The sequence below is a fragment of the Syngnathoides biaculeatus genome, chromosome 4 (assembly GCF_019802595.1).
Source record: "Syngnathoides biaculeatus isolate LvHL_M chromosome 4, ASM1980259v1, whole genome shotgun sequence".
NCBI lineage: Eukaryota > Metazoa > Chordata > Actinopteri > Syngnathiformes > Syngnathidae > Syngnathoides > Syngnathoides biaculeatus.
This window is the reverse complement of record NC_084643.1, coordinates 8,327,264-8,344,493: the sequence shown is the minus strand read 5'-3', so window position 1 is coordinate 8,344,493 and position 17,230 is coordinate 8,327,264. Positions and strand designations below refer to the sequence as shown.

Here is a 17,230-nt window from a genome sequence, read left to right as displayed (position 1 = left end):
AACAGTGATTCGCAAAGCTAAAAAATAAAAATAAAAAATTATTCTAAGAAATAATGTATATTTATGCCAGTGAGGCAAAAATCCTCTTCTATTAGATGGCAGGAAGTACATACAGTAATTCATCGATCCATTTTTGGTGAAATTTACTTTTGTTGGTGTGCCGTGGGATTTTTCAATTGTAAAATGTGCCTTGGCTCTATAAAGGCTGGAAATCACTGTTACCCAACACACAAAAGGGTACATTTTAATTTTTTTTTTTTTATTCATCTCTTGAAAACAAACATTTATCAAGCAGCATCAATATTGGGTTCTCCGCAGACAGAGGATAAGGCCATTTTGCTATTCAGTACAAATCAACATTTTATGATACCAAAATACAGTGTACACTTATGTCATACAGTACAGTGGCAAAACAGACAACACTCAGTAGTTGTGATTTTCTTGAAAATACATACATTCTGGACATGAGAGTACAAGATATATTCGGGATACAACAGCTAACAAACCTGACGTTACGCAGCCAATTAGCAGCAGCACAGATGACAACAATTGATAAAAAAAAATGTTAAATGACGTCCGGGCATTCAACAATGTCATGTGCGTCAAGTTTTTATCATAAATATTTGCTTCATGTTTACTTCTCGGCCGTGTCGTTTGCCCGTTTCCAGTGCGTGAGATCACAATAACAAAACTGTGCAGAAATATGAAGGAATAAATAAAGATGCCTTTTATGTACCTATAGTACATTAGAAAAATAGACCTAAATATTTTACTCTTTTTTTCCCATGTCGATTTTGCAAAAATGACTTGTAGGTGCTGTAAAAAATCTGCACAGTACAGAAAATACATTATTGGTATTTTGAATTATTAAAAAGGTTAGAATCTATTTCAATCAGCATCGGACAATTGTGTGTATATATATATATATATATATATATATATTTTTTTTTTTTTTTGGGGGGGGGGCATAAAGTGAACAGAAATAGTGCCCTCAGATTAAAGGAGGTCTCCAAGCAAATTGTTTGGGAAGTGAATGATTGTGTACTTTTAAAGGAGATTTAACACAGTAGTTTAAAAGAATCCCTTTGTTAGCTTACAAAAAAAAAAAAAAACCTGAAGAAAGCACCATGTTGAGCAGGCACCATTGACCAAAAATTAAAATAGCAATGTGAAGCACACCAGGTTCACGGGGGGTGTCAGGATCAATATAACGTGAACTGTACATCTAAGTTCCACCCTCACTTTGGGAAAAAAAAAAAAAACTTCATAATAACCGTGTTAAGTCATTAAAAGGAGAGTTATAAATAATACACAACAGCAAATCGAATGACACACAAAAATTAACATTAATGGATGGACAAACATGGATGCTGTTTTAGCTGCATGTTAATAATAATAATGTGACTTTTTCTACTCGGAGTGTTTTTAAATATATACTGTATATTGAACTTGTTCACAGTTATTTTATGTGCAAAACAAGAAAAAGATTTTTAAATAAATCCGCAAGGTTTTGTTTGCGGTACAATCTGGAATAATTTAAGCGGGGTGCACCAATGCTGATAATCGGGCCTAATGTAACTTTTAACTTTAGGAAGTCTTCCCTTCTGATTCTGTTCGGAAAACAGTCAGACCTGATAATCAGTAGATGTTAAACACGTTTAACACAATTGGAGTTTCTCATCTTCAGCAAGCCACACACTGTAAGATTTGTTTTCCTCAGCCTGTGTGGGTTCTTTCACATTAAAAAAAAAAAAAAAAAAAAAGATAAATACGTGCACCCTGCTTGATCTGAATGCCAATTACTTGCTTGCTCAGCTTGCGCTGCTCTAAATGTTTTCAGTGCTTAAACTATATTTTTGTGCTGCCTTTTTTTCCCCCCACTAGGGCAGGGGTGTCAAACTCCTATTTGTTGCGGGCCACATTATAGTTCCGGTTTCCCTCAGAGGGCCATAATGACTGCGAAACCATTAAAATCTTAAACAAACTCATCATATTTACACATGAAATTTATTTATTTATATTTTCAACTATTGTTTATGTTTGGTAAGAAAAAAATGCTTTCATTATCTCAACGTTATCATCTATGATGTGACTCTGAAACTTTGATACAGATTTAAAAAAAAATAAAAATGATGGAAGTTGTTACACACAATTCGCCTTCGCGGGCCACATAAAATCACGTGGTGGAAGAGATCTGGCCCCTGGCCCTTGAGTTTGACACCTGTGCATTAGTGGATGCGAGTGTTTAAAGTATCCTCGTTGTACAGGCCAGAAACAACAGTGCCAGTTCCAAACCCGAAATAACATATAATAATACATAATACACGTCCCATTGCCCTTTTTCAGTGCGGTAGTCGTGAATGGAGCGGAAAGGAGTGACTAAAAGGAGTGAGTGAGTGTACTTCTTTCTAGTGACTGGACTTGGGGCTGAAGCTGACCGCAGGCCAGTCGTAGGTGTCGGGGAGGAAGGAGTCGTAGTTTGTGTTCCACACGGTGGCGTGCACGAAGGCATTCTTGTCCACTGGCTCCGGGTAGCGGAACGCCATTCCTTTGGCGTACACAAACTCCACCACCTGCCAGTCAAGGGCGCTCAGTTACACTTGATGCCATCGTAGAAACACACTCCCGACGTCATATTAAGCAAATTAAGTTGGAATATGAACGGAAAACAATTTTATGCGGAAACTCTACAGCAGGGAAAAAAAATGCAACATTGTGTATAGCGCTCGAGCACCTACATCAGAAAATCACGTGACTTTTGTTTACGTCGCCATATTGCCGGTCAAGCTAAGCATTGCTCAACGCTAAGTCGGTTGGAGACGACACGAAAATACGTCCTGTAGCGCGACCCCAGAGTCTTGACCGAAAGCCGTTAGACATTTAGAAGGTGATAATAAATGAAGGTACGTGGAAAAATGAGATAAACTCGGCATAGAGGAGTCGTATTTAATGCCAAAATCAATGTTTTCGCCGATAAGAAATTGGACTGTTAATTTGCTTCCGCTTATCTTAGACAACTGGATCTACACAAGGATCTGGTGAGTAAGTCATCGGGATTTACACGGTAACGTTTGAAAGCATATAAAAGTCTGGATGCATACAAATACTTCGTTGCATGCATACAAATACTTCGTTGCTGGATCTGTTCTCAATGGGGAGACGGCTCGCGAACGCGGAAGCGTGTTCGGCTACACGTTAACCTTTGCCCAAATCCATCGATCTTTTCAGGTCGTATTCAATACAAATACCAGTATTTAAATACATGACCCCTGGTTTTACACAAACTCGCATTCATTGACTATGATTGGGGGGCGGGGGGACGGACAAGCGTTTCCCAAGAAGTATTTATAATGCCAAGTTGGCTCATTTGAGAACAATGTGTTAAAAAAAATAAGACGGAGTCAGCTCCTCCGTACACGAAGCGAGTTGCGGCCAGACAAACTTTGGTAAACCTTTCCGGGACAGACTTTTTTTAAAATATGCATTATTCTCAAATGAGTCCAACGCGTATTTAAAAAAAAAAGAAAAAAAAACAAAACGCTCGGATAGGCTTCAGCCCCCGTACATGGAAGCATGTTGCAGCCACACGTCAACCAACGTAAACCTCTTTGTGACCGACGGTTTATTTTTTTTTTAAATCTGCATTGGACTCATTCGAGAACAATGCATATTAAAAAAAAAATGTCGGATGTTTAACATGTGGCCGCAACACGCTTCCGTGTACGTTGGAGACGACTCCCTGTTGTTTTTTTGGTTTTTGTTTTTAAATACGCATTGCTCTCAAATGAGCCAACTTGGCATTATAAATACTTTTTGGTAATTTGATATTGAGAAGAATAATTCCGACCTGAAATGAAGCGATCGCTATGCAGCCGTGTGTGTATTTTGGTTGGGCACCAGCCATCACGTTTACTTGCCGAAATCCATCGATATTTTCTGGCCTTTTCAGCTGGTATTCCATAGAATGATCACTTTGAATACCTGTCTCCTCTGTTGTGACAACAAACAGCAGAAGTCTCTGGTATTGTGAATATTCTGCTCCGGTTCAATGTCCCCCACAATGTCGAGGAGCTCTTTTTGACCGGCAATATGGCGCTGTGAAAATGGTGACGTCACGTGCACGAGCTCTAAAGCCAGGAAATACCTCTCTATGCCTACAACAAGATGATTTTCAGTGTAGAGGCATTATATTCTGTAATAGGTAACAAAAAATAAACACGAGGGAAGTCAAGACGAGAAAAATTGGCCTAATGACATCTTGTTTCTTGAAAAAAAATTGAACTGGATTACCACAGGATATGCAGTGAAAATGAAATGCTCTTCTTACTTTGACAGCCATCTGGAGAGAAACTTCTCTGATGTTGGAAAGAGGCGGGTACAGTCGGCCTTCTTCCAGCTCTTTGTCGGTCACCTGTTCTGCCAAAGTCTGTGAGACCAACAGAGCAATTTATTGCATGTGAAAAACACAAAGTGGACAAACTGTTGGCCAGATAATCCGTATTTATTGACAAAATGCAGGCCCAAAATTTGTCAACCTCATTTTCAGTTTGTTGTCATATTTCACGTTTTAGGAGACTTTGAAAAGAAGGAAGGAGTCTCACTTAAGACTGTTGTTGCTGTGTTACTGCAGCGTCTCAGTGATTTAAGTGTTTTTTTTTTTTTTTTTTTAAAGGGGCCCTGTTTCTTCAGTTTTAAAAGTCAGAATGATTAATAAATATTAGGAGAAGAGCAGGAGGGCACTCGAGCGGAAAAGTTAAGAATGAGACCGGTGGAATATATGTGCCGATGAAGTGACTTTTACCGGCCCTGTTAGCGCTGTGCTAGCATGTTGGCGCTGTGTTACTGGTGTGTCTGTGATATTTACCAGTATGTTTTTCTCTAACCGGCCCTGATAGCGTTACCACTAGCTTTAGCGCAGCGCTAGCATTAGTACTAGCATAAACGTGGTGCTAGTGTTAGCGTCATGCTAGCGTTACACTGTGTAGCGTCTCTCTTTGTAAATATCTCGTCTTTGAATGTGGGCACTTGCGGCTTTTACACAGCTGCGGCGTATGTATGTACCAAATGGAATTTCCTTTACAAATGTACTCTGTGAGGCTTGTAACCAGGTGCGCTCTGTAGGCCAGGAATTACAGTATATTCACATGCTGCAAACAAAATTAAAACCTAGGTAAAAATGTTATAATAACGTTATTATTTATTATTATAAGTTTAATCAAAAACTTCAAGCAATCACAGACCTTGGCGGCCTCCAAGAAAACCGTGTCACTGATGTGGCGCACGCCGCTCAGGATGACGGCCAGAGCCACGCCTGTCACACACACAAAAACACGAGTCTACATTGTGATATCAATTCCAAAAATAAAACTGTAAGACGGGGAAAAAAAGGCAATCCAGGTGAGGAAATTCCATCACCTGCTCCTGAACGGTAAAGAGAATTTCCTTTGTGTTGCTCACCAGGGAAGATGTAAGCGTTGTTGCCTTGTCCGGGAGTGAAGACTCGCCCGTCGCTCAGAGTCACGGGATTGAATGGACTTCCGCTGGCAAAAAGACATCTACCCTGTGTATGTGTGGAGAGAGTTGTGAAAATAAACAATGAACCCTTAAAACGGTGAACCCCGCGATTTGCAGGAGACGGGGACAGAGCGAAAATCCCTCAAAGTGAAAAAGGGGTAGGAATTGTCTACAAATTAAAAAAAATGGCACCAAGACACTTTTTTTTCCCCTCCATTCGACCAAGTTATGTCAACAAAATTTGCAAATTTTCCAGCCAATAACAGGATAAGTTCACCACCCCCAAACATCCATCCATTTTCTGAGCCACTTATCCTCACAAGGGTGGCGGGGAGTGCTGGAGCCTATCCCAGCTGTCAACAGGCAGAAGGCAGGGTACAGCCTGAACTGGTTGCCAGCCAATCGCAGGGCACGTAGAGACAAACAGCCGTACTCACAATGACACCTATGGGCAATTTAGAGTGTCCAATTAATCCAAATGAGCAAATTTAAGACATCTTTACTGCAAATAGTCTGTGGGAGTTTTGTATTGTAAATTGCGTACATCTGTCAGCGTGTAGGCATCCTCGGCGGTACACTCCGCTTTGGCAGTGGGGTTGCTGAGGGCGAAGACGATGGGCCGCTCGTTGATGGCGCCCATGGCTGTGATGACGTCGTGGCCGAAGAGTCGACCGGCTCCCGCCACGCCTGCCGGCGGTCGAGATAAACGGTCAAAGTTATCAAAGAATCTTTTTTGTGAGCTACTTTATCATAGTGAACGTGCGTCCCACATGACACACGTTGAAATTTTGATTTTGGCGCTTGCCGAGAAATGAATGAAATATCTGCTGTTACATTTCTGATTACTTGATGAATTATTGGCGTGGGCCTGGCCCAGAAGATCGCAGGCGACGTTTTCGACGTTCTAACTTAAAGGGGAATTCCGGTGGTTTGCATTAACAATGTATCAAATGGGTCATGTAATATGTACTCTATCTTGATAATGTGATGTTAAATCCGCTCTCATTTAATAGTGGTTTGAGAAGACTTTTACCTACAATTCCGAATTTTCAGGTGCGCCGCCATTTTCGCGAGGCACATGACGTGTTACGTGCCGTTCCAAACGCTCGATTACACGGGACACCATTATGCCCAATGCTGATTTCTTGGATTTATCCTCATCTGATTAAGAAATAGCAGTATCGGTTCATTGGGAAGACTGAGGAATACTTCGCAGAGTGGCGGAGCCGTGAGCTCGCTCCCCTGCGAGCAAGCTGCTCGGCTGTAAAATAATGTTGAATATTCGGGTGTTTCTTCGGGCGGAATGACACGGAGTCTGACGAGCTCACTTTGCCGGGCGGTGGAGCCGTGAGCTCGTCACACTCCGGGTCATTCCGCCCGAAGAACCATCCGAATATTCAACATTATTTACAGCCCCGGTTTCAAATCGGTATGGAATTATTCCTCCGTCTTCCCGATCAACCGATACTGCTATTTCTTCATCGATGAGAATAAATCTGAGAAATCAGCGCTGGGCATAATGGTGTTCCATGTAATTGAGCGTTTGGAACACCACGTGACATCTGTCCACGTAGGTCATGTGACTCGCGGAAATGGCAACGCCCCTGAAAATTCGTAATTGCCGATAAAAATCTTCTCAAAACACGATTAAACGAGAGAGGATTTAACATCACATTGTCAAGCTAGAGTACGTATTACATGACCTATTGGATACATTACTCCAAACCACGGGAATACCCCTTTAAGTCAAAACGGACGTCTTACTATGAATTTGTGATTTCTCCATAGCCAAAAAGCAAAGAACGCGAAGACAAAAATGAAATCTACAATGACTTCCTGGGTATTATACCAATGATAGCCGTGGGTCTGATGGTGTTGACGGCATCCAAAAAGCTGTGAACGTCACCGGGGCTGTCGTGAACAAACGCTTCCTGGTTGCCGTCCGTGCCCTGCAACCTTCCCTGCAGACACAAAAAGCGCAGCCGGTCGATACCGGTCAGTCGTCGAAGGGGATAACTTCATTGAGCCAGACAGGAAGCAAGATGGGCAGCTTCTCCGCATCCGCTGACCTTAACGAGCAAGCCGTCTTTGTCGAACATCCAAATTTTCCGCCTGGCGTCCGCCTGTGTCATGCCCGACTCCATCATGGCCATGACGATCAGGTTTGCGATGCCGAGAGCAGCCTGTGGACCCAACCATAAGTACAAAACTACAAAAGGAGTTTTATTTTTCATCCAAATTAGACCGCGCGGCTGTATGTTAACCTCTCCAGCGCCGAGGAAAAGCACTCTGTGTTCTGTGATGGGCTTCCCGGTGGCCCTCTGAGCCGCAAGCAGACCGGCGAGAGCCACAGCTGCAGTGCCTATAAACACGACAAACATGCAGAAATTTATACTACGTACTGTATATATGTACAATTTAAACACACAATACATTTTTTCCCATATAGTATTTGTGCATTTTTTCTAATGGCCACAAGGAGGCACTCGAGCGGAAAAGGTAAGAGTAAGACCGGTGGAATATACGTGCCGAGGAAGTGAGTTTTACCGGTCCGGCCCTGTTAACACTGCGCTAACGTGTTACTGCCGTCTCTCACTGATTTTTACCGGTATGTTTTATTTTTTTTTTTTATGAACATAATTAATTAATTTTTATGAACATAATTACTGAACCTTGGATATCATCATTGAAGGTGCAGTACTTCTCCCGGTACTTCCTGAGGAAGCGAAATGCGTTGTGGTTCCCGAAATCCTCAAACTGGATCAACGTGTCCTGTCCATATTTGTCCACCACGGCCTCCATGAACTCATCGATGAGATCGTCGTAAGCTTGGGAGCGGTCTCTCCTCTGGTACAGGCCCATGTAGAGCGGATCCTTGAGGAGAGTCTGATCGGTGGGCGACATCAGACGTGAAGGGAATGACGGAACGTAGCGCTCGAGGATTAACGGAGCGCTTCCCCACCTCGTTGTCCGTGCCCACGTCGATCACGACGGGCAGACACTTCTCAGGTCTGATACCGGCGCACGCGGTGTACAGGCAGAGTTTGCCGACGGGGATTCCCATGCCGTAAACGCCCAGGTCGCCCAGGCCTAAAATACGTTCTCCATCAGTCACGACGACTGCCTACAAGTAGAAAGTGCCAGTTGACATCTCCACTATTTAGTGTTTCCCACAGTTCCCACTTTTCTTGAACTTCCTCAAAGCTTTAGGAGACGCTACTCACTGCCACATTGGTCTCTGGCCAGTTGTCCAAGATGGAGCGGATGTGTCCTCTATCCAGAATGGAGATGAACAAGCCCCTAGAGAGTCAACCGTTACACTTTCAGATATCTTTTTGCTTGTTTTCACGTGAGGTACACAACGTAGGGGCAAACCTTTGTGTTCAAAGGCCACATTCTGATATTTTAACAATAGGAATTCCTACATATTTCTATTTATGTTGTATTAATAATTTATGTTATATTAGAAGGTGTCAGGCAGCACGGTGGATCAGCTGGAAAGCATTGGCCTCACAGTTTTGTGGACCTAGGTTCAATCCCAGCTCTCCCTGTGTGTAGTTTGCATGTTCTCCCCGTGCCTGCGTGGGTTTCCTCCGGGCACTCCGGTTTCCTCCAATATCTCAAAAACACGCAACATTAATTGGACACTCTAAATTGCCCCGAGGTGTGATCGTGAATGTGGCTGTTTGTCTCGATGTGCCCTGCGATTGGCTGGCAATCAGTTCAGGGTGTACCCCGCCTCCTGCCCGTTGACAGCTGGGATAGGCTCCAGCACTCCCCACGACCCATGTGAGGATAAGCAGCTAAGAAAATGGATGGATGGATGGATGGTGTCAAAGGGAAACATTTGACTTCTATGCAACCCTTTCATACATCCAATTGTTCCCCCCCTCCCCGGCAATTAAAAATTTAATTAAGCAACTGAATAAAACGAACATTTTCAAAACAGTTCAATGAATGTAAAATGCTTGATTTACAAATGGACTGTACACTGCTGTTTTTATGGAGTCTAAAAATATGAAGTCAGTTGCCGACGTATCCCTTACTTGGGTCGTCGGAAGATGTGTCCGTACTGCGTGCAGGCCAGGCCGACGGTGGGTGTGTAGACGATGGGCATCAGCTCCTCGATGTCTCCCATCAGGACTCTGTAGAAGAGCCTCTCGTTTCTCTCCTGGATGCCCATTAAGTAGATGTACCTGGGAAGTTAAGGACAGCGTAAAACGGGGGTCAAGTCATGAAATGCCCGCTGCGATTTGCGTTTACTTTTCAAGCGGGTCCGTCATTTTCTTGAGATTGTTCTGGAAGCGCAAGGCCTGGAGGTCTTGCGTTTCTACTTTGGGAGGCAGGAGGCCGTGTAAGCCCAAAATCTGTCGCTCCTGTAGCGAGAAGGCCATTCCCTGGGGAAACACAAAGTGAGCGAGCACGGTCAGAAACAGCTGCCACCTGTTGAGGCTACAAAAATAGTTGTTGGTTGCTTATCGCGTTCATTTACGGCGTCTACGACAAGTACAACCATAATGAACCAACGTTAAAATACAGAAGTGGAGTAGGCTGAGTGATCATCAAAACGGAGGGAGGGAATGGAAAGTTCTTAGAAGGCAGTACACAGTTTGAACATTAACATTGTGCTTAAATGCGAGAAAATAGAAAGCATGTACCGTAATTTCCGGCCTACAAGCCCCGACTTTTTTCACACGCTTATAACCCTGCGGTTTGTGCGGCGCAAGCGTTAGCACGGCGCTCGCGTTAGCGCACCTGGTTGTAGGCCTCGGTACACAAACTCTTGTGTACAGAGGCTTATAACCAGGTGCACTCTGTAGGCCGGGAATTACGGTACATATAAATGTATTGCACTTAGAAGCTAAATAAAATTGTAACTGGTTTGTTCAATAATAAGCTGTACTTAAAAGATTAAATACAAATTGCTTGTGTTCTGTACTGTATTGTACTGTGTATGTATTAAAAGTTAAACAACTGAACTGAAAATGTACTTTCATTTGTCCATTTTAAATTCTTGGTGATTTTGAATGAATAATTCTAAAATATCAGCTCATATTTCATGTTTTAAATTTTAGCTCATAGAATCTTCTGCGCGCCACTAGCGGTATCTGTAAAATCTCCTCTATGTTCTTTTCTGTATGAAGTACTGGTATTATTATAAAAAGGCATTAATAAAACAAAATGCCTCCTCTTTATTCCCGGTACCCTGCACTTGAGTAAATTTAGGCATGTACCCATTACTTGAGGTATATTCTGCCAGTTTTGGTCCTGTGGGGGTCTTGTGTCCGGCCACAAGGTGGCAGAGTGCCTTTAAGAACAAGTCGACTTGTTCACCCCTGACAGGAAAAGCCAACAGTTTAGAAAAGAGAGCACAAGCACTTTTTTTGTGGGTGAGGTTGGCGTCATCTACAGGAAGCCAATAAATCAGAATCAGAATCTGAATCAGCTTTAACGGCCAATTGTGTAAAAACACACAACAAATTTGCTAGTGCTGCCCTGGTACGACATTCAAAACAAACAACAAGGAACAACATAGCAACGAGAACAAGGGACATTTCTGTTTATAAGAACTATTCCTTATAAGACGTGCAAGATGTAAAATCTATATACTGTAATTCCCGGCCTACAGAGCGCACCTGGTTTATAAGCCTCACCCAGTACATTTGTAAAAGAAATACCATTTGGTACATACATACGCCGCCGCTGTGTAAAAGCCGCAAGTGCACACATTGAAACAAGATATTTTCAAATACGGTACACAGAGAGTTTAATGCTAACGCTAACGCCATGCTAACAGTGCCAGTTAAAAAGCAAACATATGGATAAAAATCACTGAGACATGGCAGTAACATGCTAGTGCAGCGCTAACATAGCCAGAACGGTAAAAGTCACTTCCGCGAAACATATATTCCACCAGTGTCACTCTTAGCTTTTCCGGTCGAGTGCCCCCTTCCGGCCGTGAGAAAAAAACGCACAAATTAGCTGCATCACTGCATAAACCGCAGGGTTGAAAGCATGTGAAAAATGTGCCGGCTTATAGGCCGGAAATTAGGGTAGATAAGTGTTAACAATGTCAATTGCGCAAAGGCAGCAGGAAAGGAAAGAAGGGGCACATGGAGAGGTGAGGTTGGGGGCGAGTGTGCTGAGTATCTTCACGTCTGTGGGAGAATCCCTCACCAATCTATAACGCCTGAGACCCCTTATTGTTGGGACACATACAAGGGGAGGAAATGCAAAGTCATGCTGATGGAACAATTTTCTTCAGGACTTTAGTCACTAAAGTGACTGAATGAGGCTGAAAACATTTTAGGTCAAGTGCTATCATTACGCTTAAGCCTATCGCAACACTGATTTCCAAGACTTGATCACAGTTGGTGAAGGACCTGTTTGCATGTAACGGCTGGAATGTCTATTTTTAGCACAGCACCACTTTTGCTCAGCTCGAAGAGACCAGGCCTCATTCATGATTTTTCCGAGCCCAGTTTGTAAAACATTCACCAAAAAGAGACGGTGAGCAATTCAAATTCACAGCAGGAAGAAACAAACGCAAACACGACTGCACAAGACTTCAAACTGTAACCTAGAATGATGCTTATGAAACTTTCTGTTGTAGGAAATCATTATCTACTGTACGTTGTGCAGCTTCAGCGAGGCCGTCTGACTGATGTCTCGACCGGCCGGATTTGATTTGCCGCTTCCTGAGAATGTCTTCGCCGCTCCACCAAATGGTGAGGCCGAAGGAGTCAAACCGAATTCATCCAATACAACAGAACGTGACAAAATATGTATGCAAAAAGGAAATCTGATTCATTGCGTGGCGTAATGCTGAAATATACAACGTGAATTTCCCCTTGGAAACGAAACAAACATTTTCAGTATGGGAAAAAAAATTCTATTGTTTGTGAAAAAAACGTATCCCCTCCCGCTTCAGTAAATTATTGGCATATAATAGACACCTGATACTCTCTGCGGTTGAGAACGTAAAATACTTAGTCTGTGAGTGATGGAGGCAGCTAAATAATTAAAATTCTGTACAGGTTACATATTTATTATAACTATAATAACTATGTACTAAGTATGATTTGTTTGAAATCATCCCAAAAAATATGGTGATTTAAACATTATGAAAATTCGAACACAACAATGTTCTTTTAGATATAGATAAGTAAATAAATATTGCGGACATAGGGTACAATACTTTCTCATTAAAGCATCTCGTTTAAAGGAGACATTTTGTTCTAAATACTGTGAAAAACATTTTTTCAGCATAGCATACGTTACATGTACAGTAATTGTTCTACACTCCGGCGCACCACATGTTCATTACTGTACGTGTTTAACGCATACTTACTTTGTTGGTGCGGGGGTTGAGCATTAAAGGCTTGCCCTTCTCTTTGGTGTGCGCCCATCTGCAGGCGGACACACAGGCCGGCCTCAAGGAAAAACTGCTCCTCAGCCGGGACAACATGATGGACCGTCGACGGTGTGGAAGCTGAAATGCTGAGAGGAAAGAGAGAGTGAGCCAAGAAGGCGGGGGTGGGGGGTGGGGGGGCGTTACCTTGGAGATGAAGCAATCGCCCAAAGGGGCGGCATAAGAAATCAGGAAATAAAGATTTTGTAAAGGCTTCAGTGCAGTTTGGCAGCAAGCACTACTGTAATTCAAACCCAACTTATTGCTCGAGTGACTGGGCTGCAGAAGACCTCAAGAGATGCAGTGCATGTTTTTAAATAGGTAAAAAAAAAAAAAAAAATTACTTTGACTTTTTTCTCGTTTTTTTTTTTTTATTATTTCCCAGTCTACAGATCTGTAAAAAGTCCATCTGTGGGGTTTCAACAGAAAAACACTAAAAAGCGAGAATTCAGAGTCACGGATTAGAAGCGTCAAGCTCTTTAATCTTCATGTCGACGTCAGCGTGTGCGTGAATACAAAGCTCGGAGGGGTGGACATAATCTTAATCTCACTGCTGCACCACACGGAGGAAAAGGTCACGTGACAAACAGGAAGATGTGGGCGCTTTCTAATATTTTTTGGGTGACGTGTGTGTGTGTGTGACTGTGTCTGTGTGTGTTCTAGGGCAGCTGTAATAGAATTTTCATCATTCAGTCATTCATTCATTCATTTTAAGTGTGTTAACTGTGCATTTGACCTGTACTCTGTAGACACATCGTCAGCTCATGAGCAAGCCCGACTCAAAAGGAAATACGTAAGCGATCTTCAAGTGACCAATTTTTGTTTCATTTCCTCTCAGTTTGGGAACAAATGATCATCCAACATAATTCACTTAGACTCCAGTTAAGCCTGATCCACACATTCTTACATTTTAAGGATTTTTTTTTTATTTGAGCTCATACATGATGAGGAAAAAAAAGGGCATATGTTCAGATCCTGTTCTTATGGGGTACGGTGTGCATACAATGATGTTTCAAGTAGTACCAAGATTGACCTGTGAGAGGCAGCGTGGCGCCACAAGGCATCCGGACTTACAGGAAATACAACTTAGAAGAAAAAGAAGTCAGAAAAAGAAAAATAAGGACATGGGGGGAAAAAAAAACACAAAAACAACATCCCACGTCACATGAGAATCGCTCAGGATAATCTGTACAGACATCCATAATCAAGCCTTTACATCAGGGGTGGGGAACCTTTTCGACTGAGAGCCATTAATTCCAAATATTTTAAAATGTCATTTCAAAAGAGCCATACGATATTTTAAAAACTAAATACAGGTGTATTTGCGCATTTATGTAAGACCAATACTTTCAGAGTATAATAAAGTCTCTGAATTCTTTTAAATAACATTGTTACGCTGTTGCACACCGATGATAACAAAAGTACTTCTTGGGATTAATGCGACTTCTGGCGCTTCATACGTCGTTAGTTTTAAATTCCCGCAGGCGTTGAGACTTCCATCCATTAATCGTGAACGTAGTTCAATTTGATTTGCCATCATGACGGTACGATGGCGAATAGTTCTTGCCGACAAAGGCGTGACTTTTATTCGTTTGATTATCTTGTCTTTAGGCGAAGTCGGCAAAATGATTATTGACAACTTCGAGGACAAATGCTTTGGCATACTCCTCATCTGCGAATTTAAACACACAGCAGAACCAGAACCCTTCCTCTCCACAAAGGCTTATTGAAAACTTCGGTAATACTCATATTTTTTTTCTTTGAGCAACCTTTGTCAAATAAAAAGTGTTTCCATAATTAGTTGCGAGCCGTATGGAACCATCGAAAGAGCCAGGTATGGCTCGCGAGCCATAGGTTCCCGACCCCTGCTTTATATGATCGGAAGAGGCAAATTTAGCTAAAAATTGGAACCATTTTCCAAACGTGTGTGCCCAATTTTATGGTTTAAGAAAAAGGAAGAAGTTATCAGAAAGCCATGATAAGCCCAGTAATACTCCATCCACAATAAAACGCAATATAGTTGAAATGCTGATTAGATAAGGACATAAAACTAAGCTTGCAAACCACTTACGGTTTTCCTGCAGGCAAACTGAAGGAGGCCTTTTTGCATGATTTTTTAAATTTGTGTCAAACAATAGTATTATCAGTAGATTACAATTGATGTGAAGTGAAACTAGAGTGTAAAAACAAATACATGGACGCACACAATATCTATTTGTTGACACCCAGCCACTGTTTGCTCAAATACATTCGCGAGCTTCACAATTTATTTAGATTTTAAGTGTAAAACTGACATAAAATGTGTTGAGAATGATTCTGATTCTTAATGAATACAATTATTCCCAAAAAAGAGTCACTGTGTTGTGACGCTGCAAATAAATGAGATTGAGATGAGCAAATGAGAAATTTTTTTAACCTATTCATGTGCAGGGTGGCAATTTTTTTGCCTTATTGAGATAAAAGTCTCCTAACAGGGCACAAGCAAGGAAATAACACTTCTTTTTCGTTTATGGTTAAGTTATATGATAACTTTACTAATTTATAATCTCGTCCTAAAAATTTAACTGCTAACTTTGACCGATGAGTTATCCTCTACTGATACCAAATTATGGCTTCAGATTAAAACACTTGAATATTTTGATATACTGAAGGATATAATGCGTGAAAATCATGATGTCCCAAAAATGGGACGCTGCCCACGAATGGGTTTGAATATAATAAGACAAGATTCCTCTGTGCGCATTTACTCTTTGACTTGACAAGGCCCGTCGTCACCAGGTTTAGTGTACAAACACAGTAACACCTACCGGCATGCTTTCATGTGCAGAGTTTTATGATGTGCGAGGGGATCAATTTCAGTGTCACCTCAATGTGAATGAATGAACGAATGAATGTCAACGGCACCATTCATTCCAACAAAGGATTACAATACTTCTGAAGCATTATGGCATCCTACTTTGTTTCCCGTTGAACGTGTAACTCACAAAACAGCGAGAGGGCGTAAAATCTGTCATTAGAAGCACAGTAAACACACTTAAAGCTAACAGCTAACGCAGCCGGGAAGAATGAATGGAACTGCACCAGCAAGCTAACCGGCTAAGTTAGCCGCCTATCACGCGCCGCTAATTAACTTAACAGACGGTGGGCCATTTTCAAGAAGCTATTGCATTACAAGAATACGTGACACACACTGTGTCGTGTGTGTGTGTGTGTGTATATATATAAAACAATCAATACATAAATAATGAAATAAATAAATGGCAAGTTTGTTGCGCTGTCGCATGCGCACGTCACAGACATTCGATCCCCCTCACAACTGTTGACAAGTTCCTCAATGGCGTGCGTTTGTAAAATGACGAATTACCTGGTTTGGAGGATTTCTCCCGCCGCAGAGACTTTAACAATAAACTCTCTGCGCCATAATTCCAAGAGTCAGGGCTTCGCGGACAGAATCGGTGGCAGAAAAAGCTGCCGATGCACTGAGGGAAGGAAAGATTGGCAAACCAAGCGGACGTCCGCTCAGCCAATCAGAAGCCGTGATTGCCTCACGACGTCTACCGTAACTCACACAACATAGACACCATCCCACACAATGACGTCACACTACCGTAATTACTATAAAGCAATGTTGGTGGTGGGTGACCCTCATTAAATAATTGGCTCATTCGGTTATTGCAAATATATATATAAAAGAATCTAATGAAATACTGACATTTAACAGTTAATTATATGAATTAATTTGATTAATTTTTGAATTAATTAAAAATTAAATATGAGAATGAATTATACAATAAATGCAAATTTCTAATAGTATATAATTGTAAAACAAGAATGTTACATTCTGTATGCATTTTTCATTTCACAAAAAATTGACTTATTAATTAATATTGCATTAGCAAATAAAATTAAAACAAAAATGAGAACAAAATATTTTCATCCATTTTTTCACTTCATCTATGAATAAATACATTATATTTAACAAATCAAGTAGATAAGATACTTTTTTCTTTCTTTCTCTGTTTGTATATAAGTGTGGAAAAAATAAATTCTAAAAATATATATGTATAGTTTACTCATAATAATAATAATCATCATCATTTTTTTGTTTTTGTTTCAGAAGGATGTATCAAACTGGTATCCCTTTGCATTCAATACCCGAGAAGTGGCTCTGCTTTAAATTCGTTGGTGATCCCTGTTTTAGGATGATATTTACATTTCATCATTGGATGCTTCTCTGTGTGACAGTGTGAATATATTAAATGCAAACAATAAAAATTAAAGAAAAAATGAAGTAAAGGCCTTGAG

At 41.4% G+C, this 17,230-nt stretch overlaps 1 protein-coding gene across 1 annotated transcript; it reads right to left on the bottom strand.

Moving 5' to 3' along the window:
- Positions 1–261: 261 nt before the first annotated feature.
- Positions 262–16,455, bottom strand: me2 (malic enzyme 2, NAD(+)-dependent, mitochondrial). Its single transcript, XM_061817537.1, has 15 exons — positions 16,290–16,455; positions 12,866–13,014; positions 9,778–9,911; positions 9,561–9,710; positions 8,739–8,814; positions 8,477–8,638; positions 8,187–8,400; positions 7,779–7,876; positions 7,584–7,697; positions 7,364–7,475; positions 6,059–6,201; positions 5,458–5,560; positions 5,241–5,311; positions 4,328–4,426; positions 262–2,573 (listed from the first exon to the last, which is right to left on the bottom strand). Exons 2-15 carry the CDS (start codon positions 12,980–12,982, stop codon positions 2,409–2,411), a joined length of 1,758 nt encoding a protein of 585 aa, XP_061673521.1. The 5' UTR covers positions 12,983–13,014; positions 16,290–16,455; the 3' UTR covers positions 262–2,408.
- Positions 16,456–17,230: the final 775 nt, after the last annotated feature.

What these genes read in the sequence shown, in the direction of transcription:
- me2 (XM_061817537.1), bottom strand. Translation starts at nt 12,982, where the DNA reads ATGTTGTCCCGGCTGAGGAGCAGTTTTTCCTTGAGGCCGGCCTGTGTG. An exon ending in GGCCAGAGACCAATGTGGCA is followed by an intron (nt 8,639 to 8,738) that starts GTGAGTAGCGTC and finishes TTCTACTTGTAG; the next exon opens with GCAGTCGTCGTGACTGATGG. An exon ending in TTTTCTTGGAGGCCGCCAAG is followed by an intron (nt 4,427 to 5,240) that starts GTCTGTGATTGC and finishes TTGGTCTCACAG; the next exon opens with ACTTTGGCAGAACAGGTGAC.